At 36.7% G+C, this 18,926-nt stretch overlaps 8 protein-coding genes across 8 annotated transcripts; 5 read left to right on the top strand and 3 right to left on the bottom strand.

The window, feature by feature from the left end:
* Positions 1-5,263: 5,263 nt before the first annotated feature.
* RO3G_14041 (uncharacterized protein) lies at positions 5,264-6,058 on the top strand (the record flags this gene model as incomplete). Its single annotated transcript, XM_067668625.1, has 1 exon — positions 5,264-6,058. One exon carries the CDS (start codon positions 5,264-5,266, stop codon positions 6,056-6,058), a length of 795 nt encoding a protein of 264 aa, XP_067524726.1.
* Positions 6,059-6,735: 677 nt separating this feature from the next.
* On the top strand, positions 6,736-7,095 carry RO3G_14040 (uncharacterized protein; the record flags this gene model as incomplete). The annotated part of the gene is made up of 2 exons (XM_067668624.1): positions 6,736-6,876; positions 6,958-7,095. The coding sequence occupies 2 exons, from the start codon at positions 6,736-6,738 to the stop codon at positions 7,093-7,095; spliced, it is 279 nt and encodes a 92-aa protein (XP_067524725.1).
* A 224-nt stretch (positions 7,096-7,319) lies between these two features.
* RO3G_14039 (uncharacterized protein) lies at positions 7,320-8,788 on the top strand (the record flags this gene model as incomplete). Its single annotated transcript, XM_067668623.1, has 2 exons — positions 7,320-7,882; positions 8,023-8,788. The coding sequence occupies 2 exons, from the start codon at positions 7,320-7,322 to the stop codon at positions 8,786-8,788; spliced, it is 1,329 nt and encodes a 442-aa protein (XP_067524724.1).
* Positions 8,789-9,584: 796 nt separating this feature from the next.
* On the bottom strand, positions 9,585-9,824 carry RO3G_14038 (uncharacterized protein; the record flags this gene model as incomplete). The annotated part of the gene is made up of 2 exons (XM_067668622.1): positions 9,585-9,685; positions 9,734-9,824. 2 exons carry the CDS (start codon positions 9,822-9,824, stop codon positions 9,585-9,587), a joined length of 192 nt encoding a protein of 63 aa, XP_067524723.1.
* Positions 9,825-10,515: 691 nt separating this feature from the next.
* On the bottom strand, positions 10,516-11,946 carry RO3G_14037 (uncharacterized protein; the record flags this gene model as incomplete). The annotated part of the gene is made up of 6 exons (XM_067668621.1): positions 10,516-10,593; positions 10,647-10,901; positions 11,064-11,150; positions 11,195-11,361; positions 11,414-11,794; positions 11,931-11,946. 6 exons carry the CDS (start codon positions 11,944-11,946, stop codon positions 10,516-10,518), a joined length of 984 nt encoding a protein of 327 aa, XP_067524722.1.
* A 781-nt stretch (positions 11,947-12,727) lies between these two features.
* Positions 12,728-13,582, top strand: RO3G_14036 (uncharacterized protein; the record flags this gene model as incomplete). The annotated part of the gene is made up of 1 exon (XM_067668620.1): positions 12,728-13,582. One exon carries the CDS (start codon positions 12,728-12,730, stop codon positions 13,580-13,582), a length of 855 nt encoding a protein of 284 aa, XP_067524721.1.
* A 1,057-nt stretch (positions 13,583-14,639) lies between these two features.
* Positions 14,640-15,234, top strand: RO3G_14035 (uncharacterized protein; the record flags this gene model as incomplete). Its single annotated transcript, XM_067668619.1, has 2 exons — positions 14,640-14,871; positions 14,936-15,234. The coding sequence occupies 2 exons, from the start codon at positions 14,640-14,642 to the stop codon at positions 15,232-15,234; spliced, it is 531 nt and encodes a 176-aa protein (XP_067524720.1).
* Positions 15,235-16,501: 1,267 nt separating this feature from the next.
* Positions 16,502-18,896, bottom strand: RO3G_14034 (ribonucleoside-diphosphate reductase, alpha subunit; the record flags this gene model as incomplete). Its single annotated transcript, XM_067668618.1, has 4 exons — positions 16,502-17,649; positions 17,702-17,905; positions 17,959-18,299; positions 18,352-18,896. 4 exons carry the CDS (start codon positions 18,894-18,896, stop codon positions 16,502-16,504), a joined length of 2,238 nt encoding a protein of 745 aa, XP_067524719.1.
* Positions 18,897-18,926: the final 30 nt, after the last annotated feature.

Raw genomic sequence — 18,926 nt, 5'->3', positions numbered from 1 at the left:
CCAATAGGACAAAGAAGCGCATACTTTATTTATTTCCTATTTAATGTAAACTCTCCTTTTCCTATCGACCCTATTCTTATATTACGTGGCTTTCATGAATATATTTAGGGATGGAGGAAGGATGGATAAATCCTGATCGTATTTGAACATGTACCTAACCATGACAATGGAACCGTATTGTTCACCCATTTATACATGAATCCAAAGTGTTTCAAAATAATAATGTATCTATCGTGTAGTACAAGGTAGGCGATAATCACTCAATTATTAAAAAAAGTTTTTGATGTACAGCTAGAGGTTTGAAGAGCGTTTAGTTTAAAAAGTAATAATGAATTAAGTATAAATTCGCTTGTAATAAGTGACCACCAGACCTCATTAAGAATATCAAGCTGTTTAGAGTGAGATAAAATAAGTAAAATAAGATGAAAAGAGATTGCAGGAAAATACATGTTTCAAAAGGCTTCTTTTTATTGGCTAAGAAAAAAAGAGGGGAACACAACAAAGGCTTATATAACAAAGAAAGAATAAATGAACAAACGAACTAACAAAAAGAAAAATTTAAACTAGCCACGCCAGCTGGTGTACGGCATAGACTTTCATCTGGGTCCTAAGGTGTGTAAGGGACCCTCGACTTCCATCTATGTCTTACAGTATCATCCTAACCCGGCTAGCCCGGTTACCACACTAGCTGCCATTGGACCGCTTCACCTTAGGTAGGAAGGGTTCGTGTATTTAGGACATTCATGGGTAACTGCAAAGCCTAAATACAACGAACCGGCTACTCACCAGATCCATCGTCCACTGACATTACGCTCATCAGCTGCGTAATGGCCAATGTGGATCCCTGCCACCACACTAATTATACTTTTTTGAACTGCTTATATAGCATATGAGAACTCGATTTTCTCAGCTTGTGGGACTCCAAAAAAAAAAAAAAAAAAAAAAAAAAAAAAAAAAAAACTAGATTAATTCTTGATAACTAATGCAGTACTAGGTGTAAGAGCCTCTCATATCTTAAACAGCAAACCACAAGAATAAAAAGAAGACTTTGGAATCGTGATCAAGCAGCTGTACTGAATTTTCTCAAGATCTTAAATAGCTTGAGAAAGACTGGCGAACGCCCTAGCCTTTTCACCAGAAAATACCCTTTAGACTGATTATCTTTTAGAACAAAAATAGGAAAATCACAAAAAATTCTCCACCAAGGTTATCGCTTTGGTTATTTAATACAGGTATTGCATTAAACAGGCACAAAGCGACAACAATAAATGGACTAAGCGAAAATTTTATTTAGGTTAGTGACATTTATTTTTCTAGAAATGACATTTGTTTTTTGCTAAACGAAGTATATTTTCTTCAAACAGACAAAATTTACCAGCCCCCCTGTATCATACACAAAGAACAAACACAAACAAGTCTATCAGCTCATTAAATACTTCAAACATAGCATCAATGCCTCGTAGGGCCAAGATCTAGCTTGTATTTGTATAAATAACATACTGTGCGATCAAATATGTATATTTTTTTTTTACTCTGCCTATCTTACGCCTATACCTAAATCGTTTTTAATGTACTAAAGGGAGTTGTAATAACCGCAATTTTAAAATAAATTAAGATAGTGAATCGAACAACTAAAGCTACAAAAAATAAAGAGAAATAGTAGCAAACGGAATAAAGTGAAAGCCAACCACTTCTTGTATGCATCTCTCAATTAGAAAAGTTGATACGTCTACGTTGACTAACTTGGTTGTATTGGTTAAACACATTTAGTCTTATCTGCTACCAAAATTTGTCAGTAATGCTGATTCTGATGGCTCTGAAAGGTGGTTACGAACTATTCCAAAAACTCTTGACTTTACTTTTTCTTATATTTTCTCTTTTAATAGTACACTCTGTTTGTAATTGACTGACTTTGATAATTCAGTTCATCGCTTGAAAGACATGATGTCTATTCTTGCCAGAAAGTTTAATCTTTTCCGTTGCTGGCAGCTATTAAATAGCATAGATAATAGTATTACAGCCAACGTTGACATCTTGATAAAATCGTCTCAATTCATTGTTGGTTTGGTTTGCATGATCAGTCAGGCACAAAGGAATTGTAAATCCCAAAGCATATCCAAGACCAATACCACAACCGAATGCAACTTGGACAAGGCTTTGGCTAAAAAAAAAAAAAAAGTTGATTATTAATATTTGCTTTATCTTCTTTCAGATATCATGTCAGCAAATTTAAAAAAAAATCACCTGGTAAAAGTGTAAAGCTCTATATGTCTCTAGTCGCACAACTATCCTTCTTGTTTGTAATATTTTTGATCTAAGTATGTTTGCCGTCACTTTCTTTGTCTTGCTTCACTGTTTTATGATGATTGAGCTGGGTATGAGGTCACTCTAATGTTGCTCCAGTTGTTTTTGATCACATATCTTTGCAGGGTGTAAAAGATAATCAGTGTGGACTAGAAAGTTAACGGAAACTATTCAATCCCCATATAATTGCTTTAACTTATACATTGCAGCCTACATTTGCTTATTTCGATACGATGTCTGCCATCTGAAGTTTAATTGATAATAGCTCTTCTTCCATTACATGTTTCAGGCTGGCTAGCCAATATAATTATTTAGATTATCTTCAGCAAGGATCTAAGGTCTGGCAATTTCATTTCTGTTCGTGCCACCATAGAGGGTTACAATGACCGGACTTTTGTAGGCCGTAGTAGTTTGTAAGCTTTAGTTATGAAGATTGCCTATTGAACTCAGAAAATAGGAAGTGTATGTTATCCGGTTTCTTTTTTTTCTTTTCTTTTTTTTGTTGCTATTGCAAGATTTAAGATATTGCTTAAAGTCAAGAATAAAAAAAATGATTTAATTTTACACAACCTTTTGAAAATATGATGTACTAAATCAATGATTATAACAATGACTAGGAAATTAAAGATAGCTTATAATCAGTTTAGGTGGATTAGAGAATAACTATGTCAATCGATGGTTATAATGACAACATAGGTTTAGAAGAGGAAATATAGCACTATGCAATAAAATTTTCTTTATAGATAATATATCTTCCGGCTGAAAGATAAGTAGGCTTTGCGTGATATTTAATAGATATGTAAAAAAAAAAAAAATTCCAGTAAATGTGTTTGCACAAATGCCAAGGCGCAAATTACGAGATAATAAAATACACAATCTTGATAGGGTACCTTTGATGATGGCTCGTCATTTTAACGTGCGAAAGTAATGGGCTATCTCCTAAAAAGAGGAGTAGTTGGAAGTAGGTAACGGACGAATATGTTTTTGCATGATTATAGATTGGATTTAATGACTCACGTTTCTTGGAGCAACCCTTAATCTAAGGAATCAGTTTGTTTATATGAAATATAGCAATTAAAGTGAAAATGAAAGGCATAGAATAATTCACATTTTATTTATCATCTAGTAAATATACAGGTGATGATTAAATATTTTTAAATTCAAACAAGAAAGTGATTAAGGTATCTGGTACTTGCATATTTTGTGAGGAAAAGATAGACACATTGTATAAAAGTGATTACATTTCATAGAAATTAATTAATTTCAACCCATAAACGCTTTATATTCAAATAAAATAATACTAAATAATGGAAAATATCATTTTATATTAAAAAGAAAACTTCTCCCAACTCTTCTCCTTCCTTCTTTTTTTCTATGCCAATGGAAAGGTAAAGTTCTGCAAAAAAAAAAAAAAAAAAAAGGCAAACATTAATTTTGAAGAAAGCAAAACTTAAATAGGATATTATCCTCCTTTTTTTCTGTAATCCGAATACGTAAGCAAACCCTTTAGTAAACCATTCATTTTTTTTCCAGAAAACAGAGCCCCTTTCATCTTTGCTTTGTGATAAAATATGAGCAGTATAAGACCTAGTATTTCTAACCAGTCAAAACCATAGTGACATGACGTGTTTAAGAAAATTTCAAGGTGTTTAGAAGCAAAAAAGAAAACTCATTTGGAATGTTATTTTATCTCTCTTTAGTGAGACAAGCAATAAAGTCTTTTGCAAGTTAGATTGTCGTAACCTGTTTTTTCTTACACATGCATTCAGCACAGCGTAAGACTCTATAGATAATATTTTCTTCTTCTCCTGATTCAACCTCAGGATCAGCAAGAAAATCCTGATTGTGGTTACATGCACCATCTAGCTAAAAAATATCTAAACAAGCCTCATTTTGGCTGCTATTTTCAAAGTAGTTAATATCTGATATATTTTAGATAAATATCATTAAACAGGAGCTTAAGTTTGAAGTAGAATGAGGAGAAGGACATAATTCATGCAGAATAACAGAAAAGAAAGAAAAAAGATTATTTTGATATAATGTTCAACAATCAGCCTATACTTATCTTGCTATTATCTCACAATAACAGTACGTTTTCACTTCCTACTATGTCTGCGAGCAAAAAAAAAAAAAAATAAAAAAAAAGGTTATATGATCTTTGTTACTTACACAAAGTATATGTAAATCTCCCGCAAATATCTACAATTCGCCACTATTTGAAACAAAGCAGCGGAAACTTTTACTCTGTCGATCACAAAAACCTCTCATTCAACGTCACACTTAAAAGATTGGCAGAAAATAGCAAATTAATCTTGTCATACAAAACAAGGAGAAGATTGCTTTATCCTGGATATCAAAAAGAAACTAATACAGAGGGAGCACTCATTCAAAAAAAATACATATTATTCTTTGTATATATACAAAATGGTACTTTATTGAACACTTTCTATAAGTGAATTAAGGTGAACTAAGCATTGCTCAAGCACGTCTTCCTTTCTCTTTATTCCTTAAAAAAAAAGAAAACTAAAAAAGTGGATCTAAATAATAGGAGTAAATGATACATGAAGGAATGATTTACTAGCAATCTTATTTTTTTTCTTCAACTTTTTCTCCTCGTTTTGCTCCATTATGATTGAATAGAGTACATGAAATATTAATGTGAATAAGTATATGTAAAGAGATAGTTAGGTGTTACGTTGAATTTCAATCAAAAAATGAAACTAAAATCGGAAACGATTATCTTACTCCTCCTAAAATCAAATCCCCTCTCCTTTCTCTTTTTCTCTCCCTTTAACCCCTCTAGGATCACTCCATGCATAATGTCCATCTTTATTTCTTAACAGGCTCAATCAACATAGGATACCATCAAAGTTTAAGGGAAGTAAAAAAAAAAAAAAAAAAAAAAAAAGAGTATATAAGTCTTTTGTTTTTTTATTTTATTTAGATTTCATTATTCAATATGCGTTCTATTCTTTTCATCACTTTTGCCATTTCCTGTCTTATTGGTTCCAATCTTGCTCTTCCCGCTAAAAGTGCTGATAAACCTGTAGAAAAAATAGGCCACATTGCTGAAAAAGTTGACAATAAAGTTGAAAATGAAGTAGGCCGTATCAAGAGAGATATCCCTTTGGTTGGTAGCTTGCCTGATATTGCAGGTGGCGGTCTTGGTCTTAGTGATTCTGAACCCTCTGGTGAACCTGCTCCCAACCAGTCACAAACTGATGCATACACAGATGCCCCTTCTGACAAAGGTTCATTGAAGAAAAGAAATCTTGTTAATTCCGAAGTAAAGGATAACGATGTAGACACCAAAGCACCTGTTGATGTTGATGCAAAGGACATCAATGTACTTTCCCGCAAGATAAAGAGAGACTCTGCTGGTCCACTTGATGGTTTGCCAGTCTCTTCGTTGGGCAAAGGTGGTCTTCCTGTGGTTGGTGACATTACTAAAGGTGGTATTCCAGGTACTGGTGCATTAGGTAGTCTTCCGATTCCGGGTGCTGGATCAAAAGGTGGTCTTCCAGATGTCACTGGATTAGTGGGTACTCTTCCTGCACCTTTATCTTCTCTTGGAGGTAGCGAAGGAGAAACCGAAGAGCCTGCTCCTGAAAAGCCTGCCCCTAAGAAGCCTGCCCCTAAAGCACCTGCAGGTCAAAATGCTGCTAAAAAAGCTCATGGTACTGCAAAGAATACTGCTGATGCTACTTCCGATACTGCTGCTGATGTTGCTGATGATACTACAGCTGCCAAGTGAGCTGCTATATAGAGAACCAAGGCTTAAATCGAAATATTTTTTTAGAAAGATATAGCTTTTATCTTTAAATATACACGTACAGTTTTTATAATAAAAATGTTATTTTTTATAATGCAAAAGCAAATGCATAAGTTACTTTTGTTGACAGAGTTCATTACGTCATTACTATTTTTGATTTTCATCTTTGATTCTGATTTTGAAAGAGTTGACTTTTTTTTTATTCCATTAAAAGGCAATTAATATCCTCCCCTACTCCTTTTAAAATGTAAAATGGTTTCAATTGCACATGGATCAAACACTGCCAAAAAAATATTAAGCATAGGTTTTGAAGTACAGGTAAAACAAAAGCCAATGCATACATTCAGCATTGACAGTCCCTAGATTGGCAACAGCATATTGTTCAATGTCAAGTGAGGTTGTCAGAAATATCGATCAAATTAAAGATATTACAGTAAAGCCAAATGATAGCGCCGATAAAAAAAAGAAGTAGCTAAAAAGCAAAAATGATGGTTCTTTTTTTAACTACGATCCTTAGAATATGTTTTATTGACTATCGATCGTGTTGTCAGTTGTGTTCGTGAAGTTTCCATTTAGTTTAGCTTGTTGTACCTGTCGTATGTAGAAAGAAGAAGAGATACAATAAAGAATGAAACTGAATGGTGATTTTTTGGGAAATGATGTATCGTTCAGCTCCTTTTTATGATCAGGATCGTCTCGGTACCGCTTTCCAGGCTTCACCTTGTCAATCTGATGCTATGATCGTTGCTGATACTTTGACAAGTATGATGGCTCCTGCCTTGAGAGAAGTATATGATAAGGTAAAACATAAAAGATAAACAAATTGAAAAGTATGACTAATGCGACTACAAGATGTCTGACTTTCGTTGGTTATTTCCAAGGGAATTTGCGCTAACGGTGGTGGATACTATCACTATCCTTATTTTGTTGTTCATGGATGTGGCCGCATCGTTCCTGTTGACATCAATGTTCCTGGCTGTCCTCCTACTTCCAAAATATTGCTTTACGATATTTTTTAATTACAAAAGAAGATGAGAAGAATAAGTATGGATAAAATGGAGCTTATATCGATTAACAACTCTTTTATTAGACAAAGATCATTCAAATTTGGTATAGAAAATAAAGTAATTAAAATGTATATGAGTGTATAAATAAATTTGCCCAACAAAAAAAGTCAGAAATAGAAATGTTCTTTCTTTTGTGATATCTTTTCTTTTTCTTCTTTCTTCTTTCTTTTTTAAACATGTCTGAATCCGCCGAACGACAGACGACAGAGAGAATAACAGAGACTGAAAGAATCATCACTACTGCAAGTGATGAGTCTAGAGCTACTCGTACTACTGCAGAAAGGCCTACAACAACAGAGGCAGCAACAACAGAGGCAGCAACAACAGAACGGCCTACAACAACGGAAGCAGCAACAACAACGGAAGCAGCAACAACAACGGAAGCAGCAACAACAACGGAAGCAGCAACAACAGAGCGGCCAACGACAACTGAGGAAAGCCCAAGTACATCAACAGAAAGAGCCTCAGCCGATTCTACAACAATTGACAGTCCTTCATCTACTGACCGAGCCACAGCGGACACAGAAAGTCGTACAACTTCTAGCCGTAATACACCAAGCCCTACATCCGAAAGTCCCACAACAAGGTCCGACTCGACAACTGCTTTGGATACAGTTTCTGCTTTGGATACATCAACCACAGCTACTGCCGAACCAACAACGGGGCAGACGTCAACTGCTGAAGAAAGTGTGAGCACGACAAGTGTAGAGCAAACTACAACAGCAGAAGCATCCACTACGTAAGTAAAAAAAAAAAAATATGCACTTTTTAAATGAGATTAACATTTTCCCCTCCCATATAAATCTATTTTTAAACAAAAACAAAAAAATTCTTTTTTTACCAATTTTTCTTTCTTTGGCGATAATTTGCTGAACACAGACAAACTATTGTTTCTTCTTCTTCTTCTACAATGTCTTCTCGAGAAACTGCCATAACAACCACTGAAGAAAGAACGACCACACCAGCGCCTGCAACGGCGGATACAACCTCCGCACAAAGCACGACCACAGAGGCTGCTGCTACGACAACAAGCTCGAGTGCTATCACTGCTACAACTTCTGAAGCTGTGCCTACAACAACAGCAGGCTCTTCTTCAGAAATTCCACCAACATCGACACAGTCTTCTGCAGAAATAAGTACAAGCACTGTTGATCCTATTACTACTTCTAATAGCCAAAGTACAGCTGGGCCCACTACAACATCTCACCTCCCTAGTAGTACAAATGACCCGTCATCAACAGCTGTTCCAGCTTCTTCAACAACAAATACAACTAATAGTAGCAGTGAACCAACAGTTCCTCCTACTACTACCGTCGCTCCTTCGACCACCACAGATCCACCTATTTCTACTACCACTACTGTGGTCCCTCCAACCACGACACCGAATCCCACAACCACCACAATACCTCCTTCTTCTACCACCACCAACACTCCTATTCCTACTACGACCACCACACAAGAAAACACAACTACTACTCAGGCACCAACCACAACTAGTAACCAACCCACCACTACGACATCAATGGGTGCTTCATCTAGATATCATACAACCAGTGTTACCATATCAACTGATATCACTACAGAAACTGCAGTTGTCATCAATGGTATCACTACAACCATCACAACTGTCATTCCTACCACGTAAGTTTTTTTTTTAAACAAGTGGGCTGAGTCAATAAAAATAACTAAATTTTCTTGCAGAACTGTGATACCTACGCTTGCATTGGATACAACAAATAGCGAGGGAGGTTCAGGTTTAACAAGCTCAACAAGTGCTATCGTAGGGGGGACGATAGGAGGGGCAGCCGGCGTGGCTTTGATTGCAGCTGGTCTGATACTCTACAAACGACGCCAAAAACGTCAGATGATGGCCAAATCGAGCGAGATGTATGACAATGAATTCTATGGCGATCCATATCAACATAACAATGAATGGATGACCGGAGGAAGGTTTACAGGAACGGGCGAAGGAAGGACGAGTCTGGATGATGAGCATGATTTTTATACTTCACAACATAGAAAGTCTTGGTGGTCCTCTGTGACTACTGTATTCCAAAGATCAAGATAATCCTACAACTGTATACATTTACACAATATATAATAAATATATTTATACACACATTCATACACATAAAAGAATGGTTTATAATTTAAAAAAGTTTATTCAAAAACTTTTTAATGAGCTTCAACAGGTTCAACAGCGGCAGGTCTGAAGTCTTGAGCAGAAGGTTCAGTGATAGGAGCTTCATCCTTGGGTTCGAGGATGGTGACGATATCAGGAAGAGTTTGCTTGGGACCGTTGCGACCAGTGGGGTCGTTGTCCAACATGATCTTGACCTTGATACCCAAGACACCTTGACGCAAGTCAACGTGACGGACAGCGGTGGTGATGAATTCACGGGCAGGGTTACCAGAGTGAATCATGAAACCGTCAGCAAACTTCATGGCCTTGGCACGGGCAGCACGAACCTTACCAGAGACAACGACTTCACAACCCTTGGCACCAGATTCCATAACGAAACGGATGACACCATAACAGGCACTAGAGTAAAGTGAGTACAGATGTTTTCCATTTTCTCTTGCAACCTACCGACGGACAGCCAAACCGTTGAGAAGCTTGAACTTGACAGATTCACATTGAGCAATGGCACAGAGACCACGGTTTTGAACACGTTCAGCATAGAGCTCAACAGCGTTTTCGGGGAACTTGAAACGCTTTTGAACAAGGGTGGTCAATTCACGGATACGACGACCCTTTTCACCAAGAACGTTTTGAGTGTGAGTAGCACGGATGATGATTCTATTGACAGTCTATTAGTTTCTAATCCTCTACACTGCACACTTTCTATTCTCCTCTCTCTTTCCGCACACTAGTCTCCCCCCTCTCTCTCTTCTGATGTTTGAACAGTAGATATACATACTCAGTACGGGCAGGGGTGACACGGACTTCAACACCAGCGTAACCAGCTTCAGCAAGTTCACGAGTCAAGAACTCGTTCAATTCGGCGTAAAAGACACCATCGGCGACCTGAATGATGTTTAATTAGTGAGTTGAAATGAGGTTGATTTTTTTTTTCTCTATAAAAAAAACTTACAAACTATGTAAAGTACATCAGTATACATATTCATCCATCCATCCATCTTTATCTTTTTTTTTACCTTTCTCTTCTTGGAGATTTGAGCTGCAACAGCGGCCATATTATATAATCAATTAAAAAGGAGGAAAATGAAGCATTTCCCATTTACTGCTTCCTTTTCTCTCTGTCCCATTCATTTTCCCTCTCACACGCATTTACAGCCTTTAGGCCATTCCGAATCCCGGACAATTAAAAGTCAGACAATAATAGAGGAATTAAAACTTTTTTTTTTTATTTACAATCTTCTGTCAGGTGCACTTTCAGCATCCTTTACGATAGCAACCAACACACTGATATCATCTGCCTTTCCACCCTATAAATAAATAAGTAAAGAAAGCAAGGGTAGGGGGGATTGTGTTGACTTACTTGATAATAAATTCCTTCATTGACTGCTTTTTCTTGAAAGGGGCTTTCTACATCTAGTTTGGTTCGACTGACTACCTTGGCCCTTTCAGCCAATTCATCTGATATCTTTTGAGGTTCAAGGGATAGCAATTGTCCTCTACGTGAAGCTACGTGAGATTGAACAATAGACAAGATGTCTTTATCGAACAAGTTATCAAAAAGACCATCTGAGCCCATAATGATGATATCACCCTTCTCTACCCGCACAGTAAAAGACTAAGGAACGATGTGAGCTTCATTTTTTTTTTTTGTTATTTTTGAATGACTTGCCTGAGCATCATTTGGTTTATCGGGGGAATTGGGACCCAACTGAAAGGGAAAATTAAAAGAATGTTGCTGTTCTTCACTCTGAAAGATATAGTTATGATGTCGAATCACAGACACACCACAATCACCAAGATTAGCTATCCTTAGCTCCGAGTGACGCAAAATAGCAAGACAAGCGGTAGATGAACCAAGAATACCCTAATTAAAATTAGATGAAAGAAATAGAAATAATCAATAGTTACATCTTTCTTCATTTCTGACATGCTTTTTTCATAACTGTTCTGTAGGATGTGTACAGGATCGACTTGATCGTATTTATAAAAATAAGGGTCTTCCACATTTTCAAATCTTTCCAACTCCAAATAAGCATGGTGCATTAATTTTCTTGAATACAGTGCAGCATCAGCGCCTATTTTAAATTGCACTCAGTTTCTTTCTGTCGTCCACTTTAACCCACTTACTCTTTCTATCAGACCATCCACCCACACCATCTGCTACGCCTAATGCATCCGATCGTCTAAAATAAGCATCTTCGCCGATCTGAACACTGCAGTAGTGATTCCTTTTTCTTTTGACATCGGGGGTTGTGTAACGTCGGTTTTTAGCAAACCCTGAAGCACCGTGAGACAAGGTATAGGAAGGCGTTGATGATGGACGAGAGAAATAATCAACTACAGGTAGTTGCTGTGATGGTATATGTGTGGCGAGAGAAGAATAGTAATAATGATCAATATTTGGCTTAATGTGGTACCTCGGTTGAAAGGCAACCGGTGTACTTGTATATCTCCATTCATGTCTTAAAGTTGAAGCAAGTAAAGCCCACGTTTTGGTTTTCATGGAAACTTTTATAGAATGAAATGCAGCAAAAAGGAAGAGAGAGAGAGAAAAAAAAGGCAAGTTGCTTTATAAAGAAAGAAAAAAGGTTAAACTGACCAATTAAAGTTCTTTGTTTTTTAACAAATAGAAAAAAAGACTTACAAACAAATGAAGTCATTTAAAGCCTCTGGTAAGATATCAATTGGGTTCTTTTTTAATTCAATAATACCAACTATTGATTCCTTCTTGTTTCTCTCATAAGAAGTCTCTTGGTTATTATTGGGTAGAGGGAATGCAATAAACTCTAGAAATCGATGCCCCTCCCCTTTTTACTTTTCTAATTGATCTTTCATGGAGTTTCGTTGTCTTATAAAGTCAAATATGTATTTAAGCAAGAAAAAGATCCTGGGCGTAAACTAATCTCATATTTAAGACTCTCTTTTGACAACTGATCATTTACATGAAACAGAAAAAAGGTGGAGTCTGTTCAACCTTTAATTTTTCTTTATATCCACTATTACACTCTTTATAACTGGCCTTCAAAAGATGGAATACACACGCAAATATCAACAGGTATTATTAGTGTGGTCATAAAAATAATAAATGACTTGCAAGTTTCGCTTTACTACTTTTTTTTTTGTCAAATGAAATACTCTTCAATGTACTTGGTAAAGATGATATTATTACACTGCGCGTAGCTTTACAAAAAATGATTGAAGGACAACATTTATGTGATATGAGGACCAGCGAGCTTACTAAAATTATCATCCAATTAAACTCACTTGCATCTATTTCACCAGGTTGTCATCGATTTCATGTTCTTTTCTTCTTCTTTCCAGACAATGATTCGTTCATTTGGAACAAAGGTCTATAAAAAAAGATCTATCCATCAAAACTCAAGACACAAAAAGAGTTTAAGGACACTTTCTCTCAATCTTCACTCATTTTCTATTCATAAAATGACCAAACAAACAAAAATGCACGTCTCTTATAAAAACCATCTCTATTCATCTCATTCACTCTCAAAATCGGCAACATACACCATTTCCTCTTTACACTTGTCATCGACTACTATCCCCTTTACAGTGTCATCATCCACCCTCTCGTCTTCCTCAACGCACATTGACCCAACTTATGCAGTTAGCAATGACAGCAATGATGATAGTAAAAAGCAAGATGCATCTGTAAACACTGGCTCTGTCACTTGTCCTGCTGTAGGCACGGAGGATCGAATCATAACCAATCCTATTCTAGATCAAAACAGCATTAGTACGAATGATAACCTACCTATTCGACCAGCACAGATCATCATCTTAGTCATTGGTCTGTTTGCCGGAATTGCATTTATCATTACTGCCATGTTTCTGATATATCGTAAAAACAATAAAAAGACAAAGAGCAACAGAGGATCTAAAGATGGCAGCCATGATAAAAGTAAACATGATCAAGAGAACGGATCAGATTTTATCCCTGAGTTGGTTATTGCTCCCAGCAAAAAGGCGGCAGATGTCCAGCGTGAATTGAAGGAGGAAGATGACAAGAATAGGTTGGTAAATGATTTATCAAGTACATCAGGTACTTTAGTAGATGATAGGATTTCGGGTCAAAGCTCATTCAAAAGAGAGTATATGGACCACAATCGTTTACAAAGAGACTCATGGCAAACGTTTGTCACTTGTGAAACCGCAATAACAGAGGAAGTCAAAGATGAAGAGCGTATTGTTGTCAATCATAGCATGCCGATTATGAAAGCCAAAAGAAGAAAGGTTCCTGTTTATCAGGCACAATTGGCTCATCCTTTATTAATTTACTAGTGACATTGTTTTATTTAAATGAACCAGAATAGCAAAGCCTAGCTTCTTATTTTGATAGAACACCTTTATTTTATTCTTATTTGTTTATCAATAATTCTAACAAAACCTATTTGATTACATGAATAATCACCTTGAATTCATGAGCACATAGAGTAATCCGCACTATTGATTGCGTCTGTGTCATAAAGTTATGAGTTGAACAATATGTCCCTTTTAGGCATGAATTTCCCTTTCTATTCACACTTTTTATTTTTGGTTTATTTTTCTTCTTTTAACGCGGTAATACTTAATGGACGAATTCTCTGACGATGAGCCCATGTTTATGGATCTTCAGACCTTACACGTACCAACACCACTAATGCATTCTACAAAACTCAGTGCTAAACTAGACTGGTAAACACTTTTACTTTTTTTTTTTTTCTCATGGAAAGGAACTTTCAAGTTAATTGAATCAAAAAGCAATATTTATTTCAAAATGGAAAACCTTCAACCTTCAGGTTCAGTCAAAATGAGGCATGAATTTTATTCTTTTTTGTTATTCATAGAAAAATACCTGGCTAACAAAAGAAAATGGATATTAGAGGGATTGGAAACTTTTGTCATAAGGCAGTAGAGACCAAAGGAACAGATATACAATTGATATGTGGATCTGGATTGAACACGGTTTTAGCAGTGGCTTATTGTGCTAGACAGTTGAAGGTCAAGGCAACTGTTGTCGTACCAAAGGGAATCCACCCTTCGCTATGTGAAATAGTAAAACTGGAGGGAGCTCAGCTTATCGTGTTTGGAGAGAATTGGACTGTGGCCGACTTTCACGCAAAGAAATTGGTGAAAATGAATTGGTATAAAAAGATGCATTGATGGGATTGGTTGTGATTGATGTGCAGATATTTATAGTGTCTACGTACCTTCTTCTGATCATCATGATATCTGGCAGGGCCATTCAAGTATCATTTATGAAATAAAAACTCAGCTTCAGGATAACCCACCCGCTGCCATCCTTTGTCCAGTAGGTGGCGGCGGATTACTGAATGGAGTGATTATGGGGCTACAAGAGATGGGTTGGAAAGAGGTTCCGGTGATCGCGGTAGAGACACACGGCAGTAATGCTTTTCAGGCCTCTGTTGTAGCTGGAAAACTGGTTAGTTTACAAAAAATAACAACAATCGCTTCTGGTCTTGCTTCAGACACTATCTCTACAAAGTCGCTTGAGTTGAGTTTGGTGCACCCCGTCGTTCCTTTTGCTGTAAGCGATGCAATGGCAGCAGATTCCGTTCGTCAATTTGCGGGTAAAGAAAGCCTTGGATGGATTTTATAAAGGCTTGAAAGCGTATTTACTATTTTTTTTCTTAGAGGATGCCAAAACCTTAGTAGAGCCTGCTTGTGGAGCTGCACTGTCTCTGTGTTATACACAAATCATTCGAGATATTTTACCATCACTAGAATCAGGAAGTGATGTGATTGTGCTGGTTACAGGTGGTTCTGATATCACACTAAATCAATTAGATGAATACCGAAAGAAATACCTCAAGCCACCTGTTATAGTAAAGAGTGGTAGTGAGGTGTTCTTAAAGATGGATGACAAGCTATCGCATATGCGTGATATAGACACAAGTAACCCTATGGCCATCTCAAGAAACAGCAACACCTAAAAAAACAATTTGATACACATTTTACTGATTGACTTGTCTTTTATTATTCATCATTTATGTAGCATGCCGGGCTAAATTAGTAAAAAGGTCCCTTTATTAACCCATTCTTATTTAATTGAATTGCATGTAGGTGTTTTCTTTTTGAAGCATCCCAAAATTGAATGGATTCATAGCATGGAACATAAAGCACATTTAGCAGTGAAGATAACGTCTTTCTACAGAAATGCGTTGACTATAATCACTTTTTAGTGAGAAACTAAAAAAGGTTTTTTTTAATCCAGATCTTATCAGTGACTGGATTAGTCTATCAATACATGTACAAAGAATAACTTCATAAACATCAGCCAATATCAGCCCAAAATAGAACAACGTATTGAATAATGCCCAACTAAAGCACTCCTTGACTTCATTTGGTCAACTTGGCTTTTAATTGTGTACCCATGGTTGCAAATCAAACTTGAGGGATGAAAAGATAGCCTTTGATATAATCATAGCCATGGTCTCTGCTTTTCTTTTCTGTTTCAATTCTTTACCTATTTTCAAACCCATAAAAACAGTCTTGTTCATTTCATTAGAAAGGGTAAATCTGATATTTCAAAAAAGTTTCAGAGAATACATACTTTTAGTATTATTGATCTAATGTTTCCCAATCTTTTGTGAACCAATAGACTTTTAATTCATGCAACAGGTTCATAAACGTCATGAATTGTAAATCAATGCGTAGTGTTTCATTATCCATGTTTGGTTGATTTATGCACTTTATCTTATGCTAGCCTTTGTTTACGATCGAGATTTGAAGATGGGTATAAATAGATCTCACTGCTTTTTACACTTTTGTTTTCCTTTTTCTTTACCCTATTAAAACCTAACAAAATGGAACAAGGTGGACGTTATATTAGCATAGATGACTCAATGATGGATTCAAATACTGAAAAAATGGTTGACATTTTGGAAGAGTGTATGCATGTATGTATATAATTTTATTTTTTTATATGAAAAGTTGCGCTGATTTGAAAAAAAAAAAAAATAGACAGACTCTGATAAAGAACGCATCAATTTAGTAAAAAAAGCAAGTGAAATTCATCAAAAGAAAACTGGTATTCCTATGGAATACGATGAGCATGGAAATATTGAATTAGATGCTGCAGAAGCTAAAAAATGTCCAGTGCTTCACAAATAAAACGTGTATATTTTAAGCATTGTAAAGTGAATTTTTTTTTAATGTAGAATGTAATAAAGACTTAAGATGCACATGAGGTCATGTTTATTAACCGCTGCAACTGACGCAGCTTTCAGGGTTATCCAAAGAGCAAGACATAGCAGCCAAGTTATTGGCAGTTTTCTCTACCTCTTGATCCACATTTTCAGCGGTTTCTTTTTCATTTTCATTAATAACTACCAATTCATGGGGGTTTGTTCTCAAATATTGCATGCCTGTTTTCAAACCCTTCTTCCAAGCATAAAAATGCATAGAAGAAAGACGACCGTAATTAGGTTCAGCAGAAAACAGATTAAGAGATTGAGATTGGTCTATGAAAGGAGCACGGTCTGCAGCCAGATCAATAATGACACGCTGAGGGATTTCCCATGCGGTCTTGTACAATTTCTTGAGATCGTCAGGAATGATGGCAATATTTTGAATGCTACCATTGTCTTTCAATAGCATGTCCTTTATCTTTGGGCTCCAGATACCACGTTCAATCAAATCCCCAACTAAATGGGGATTGATAACATGTCTATCACGAGAATGGGCAGGGCGAGTGTACAGCATGCTTTTATAAGGCTCAATTCCGTCACTGTTACCCAAACATACACTTGTTGCGGTAGTAGGCATGGGTGCAACCAACAAAGAATTGCGAACGCCATGTGCCTTGATCTTTGCACGAAGGTCATCCCATTTCAAACAGTCAGAGCCTTTGACATTCCACAGGTCATGTTGTAAGATACCTTGGCTGATGGGTGATCCTTCATAAGATGGATAAGGTCCAGAAGCTTGGGCCAACTCATTAGATGCTTCAAGAGCTGCAAAATAAATGTGCTCAAATATATCTTTGTTCAATTGACGAGCTTCATCAGAATCAAATGGATAGCGCATCATCAAGAAGACATCGGCTAATCCTTGAACACCCAAACTGAGCCCACGATGCTTCAAAGCACTATTCTTTGTTTCCTCTGACACGTAATTGTTCACATCAATCATCTTGTCCAAGTTCTTGACGACGATCTTTACAATATCTGCAAGCACTTCAAAATTGAAGCTGCGGGTATTTGTATCCACGCATTTTGATAAAGCAATCGAAGCTACATTACATGACCCAATTTCTTCTGCATCGGCATATTGCATTGTATTGGCATAAAACGTAGAACCAGTGATGACACCCAGATTCTTTTGGTTGCTCTTTCTATTGGCTGCGTCTATCAAATGGATGAGCAAAGGATGCTATTAAAATTTTTATGCAAGGCCTACCTTTGTAACACATGAAAGGCATACCACTTTCAATTTGAGTATCAAGAATGGAGAACCAAAGCTTTTGAGCAGAGACTGTCTTTCTTGCCTTGCCAGCCTTTTCATAACGTATATACAATTCTTCAAATGCTTCACCATAAGAAACATCCAGCCCAGGACATTCATTAGGACACATCAAAGACCAATCCCCATTTTCCTCAACACCTATAAAAGACATGAGTATATAAAGATCACATAAGTTTAAAATCGAAACGTACGCTTCATAAAGAGATCCGGGATCCAAAGACCAAGAAGAAGGTGGCGGGCACGAAGATTTTCTTCACCATTCTGTCTTGAAAGTTCAATGAACTCAAAGATATCGGCGTGCCAAGGTTCGACATAAACTGCAAAAGTACCCTTCACTTTCCTAGAGCCTGGTGTAATGAAACGGGCAGCATCATTAAACACACGAAGCATAGGAATAATTCCATTGGAAGTTCCGTTGGTGCCCGCAATGTAGGAACCGGAAGCACGGATCTTTTGGAAGCTCATGCCGACCGAGCCAAATACCTTAGCAATACGAGCACAGTTTGTAACAGTATCATAGATGCCCTCAATGCTAACATGTTTTTAATTTCTCCTTTTCATTCATGGATTTTTTTTTTCTTTACCTGTCATCTTTCATTTGTACTTCAAAGAAACTTGAGAGTTGACCACAGACTGTTCCGGCATTAATAAGAGTTGTTGTGGCGTGAGTATAAAGGTGACGAGAGAGGTAATCATATGTCTTGAAAGCAGATTCCAAATCTTGGCCATGGATAGTCAAAGCAACACGCATAAACATGTGCTGTGGTCGTTCGACTGTCTTGTTTCCAATCTTTAGCAAAAGGTTCTTTTCTAGATTTTTGAATCCAAAATAGTCGAAATAGAAATCGCGTTTGTAATCAATGACACTGTTGATTTTCTCGGCATGCTCATCCACAAGTTTGACGAATTCCTTGGTAACGATAGGGTTGGCAGCTCCCGTCTTTGGATGAGTGTTATCATTGTACAAGGCCTTCACGACATTGGAAAAATTTTCGTGAGTTTCTTTTTGTAAATTGGAAATGGAAAGACGGGCAGCTAAAATGACAAAGTCAGGATGAACAACAGCTGCATCGACTGCAATTTCCGCAGCTAATTCATCAAGTTGAACAGTTGTAATTCCAGGATACATGTCAGTGACAACCTAAAGTTATTGTTCATT

The sequence above is a fragment of the Rhizopus delemar genome, genomic scaffold, assembly GCF_000149305.1.
Source record: "Rhizopus delemar RA 99-880 supercont3.13 genomic scaffold, whole genome shotgun sequence".
Taxonomy (NCBI): Eukaryota; Fungi; Mucoromycota; class Mucoromycetes; order Mucorales; family Rhizopodaceae; genus Rhizopus; species Rhizopus delemar.
Note: the sequence above shows the minus strand (reverse complement) of the source record. Positions and strands in the feature narration are given on the sequence as shown.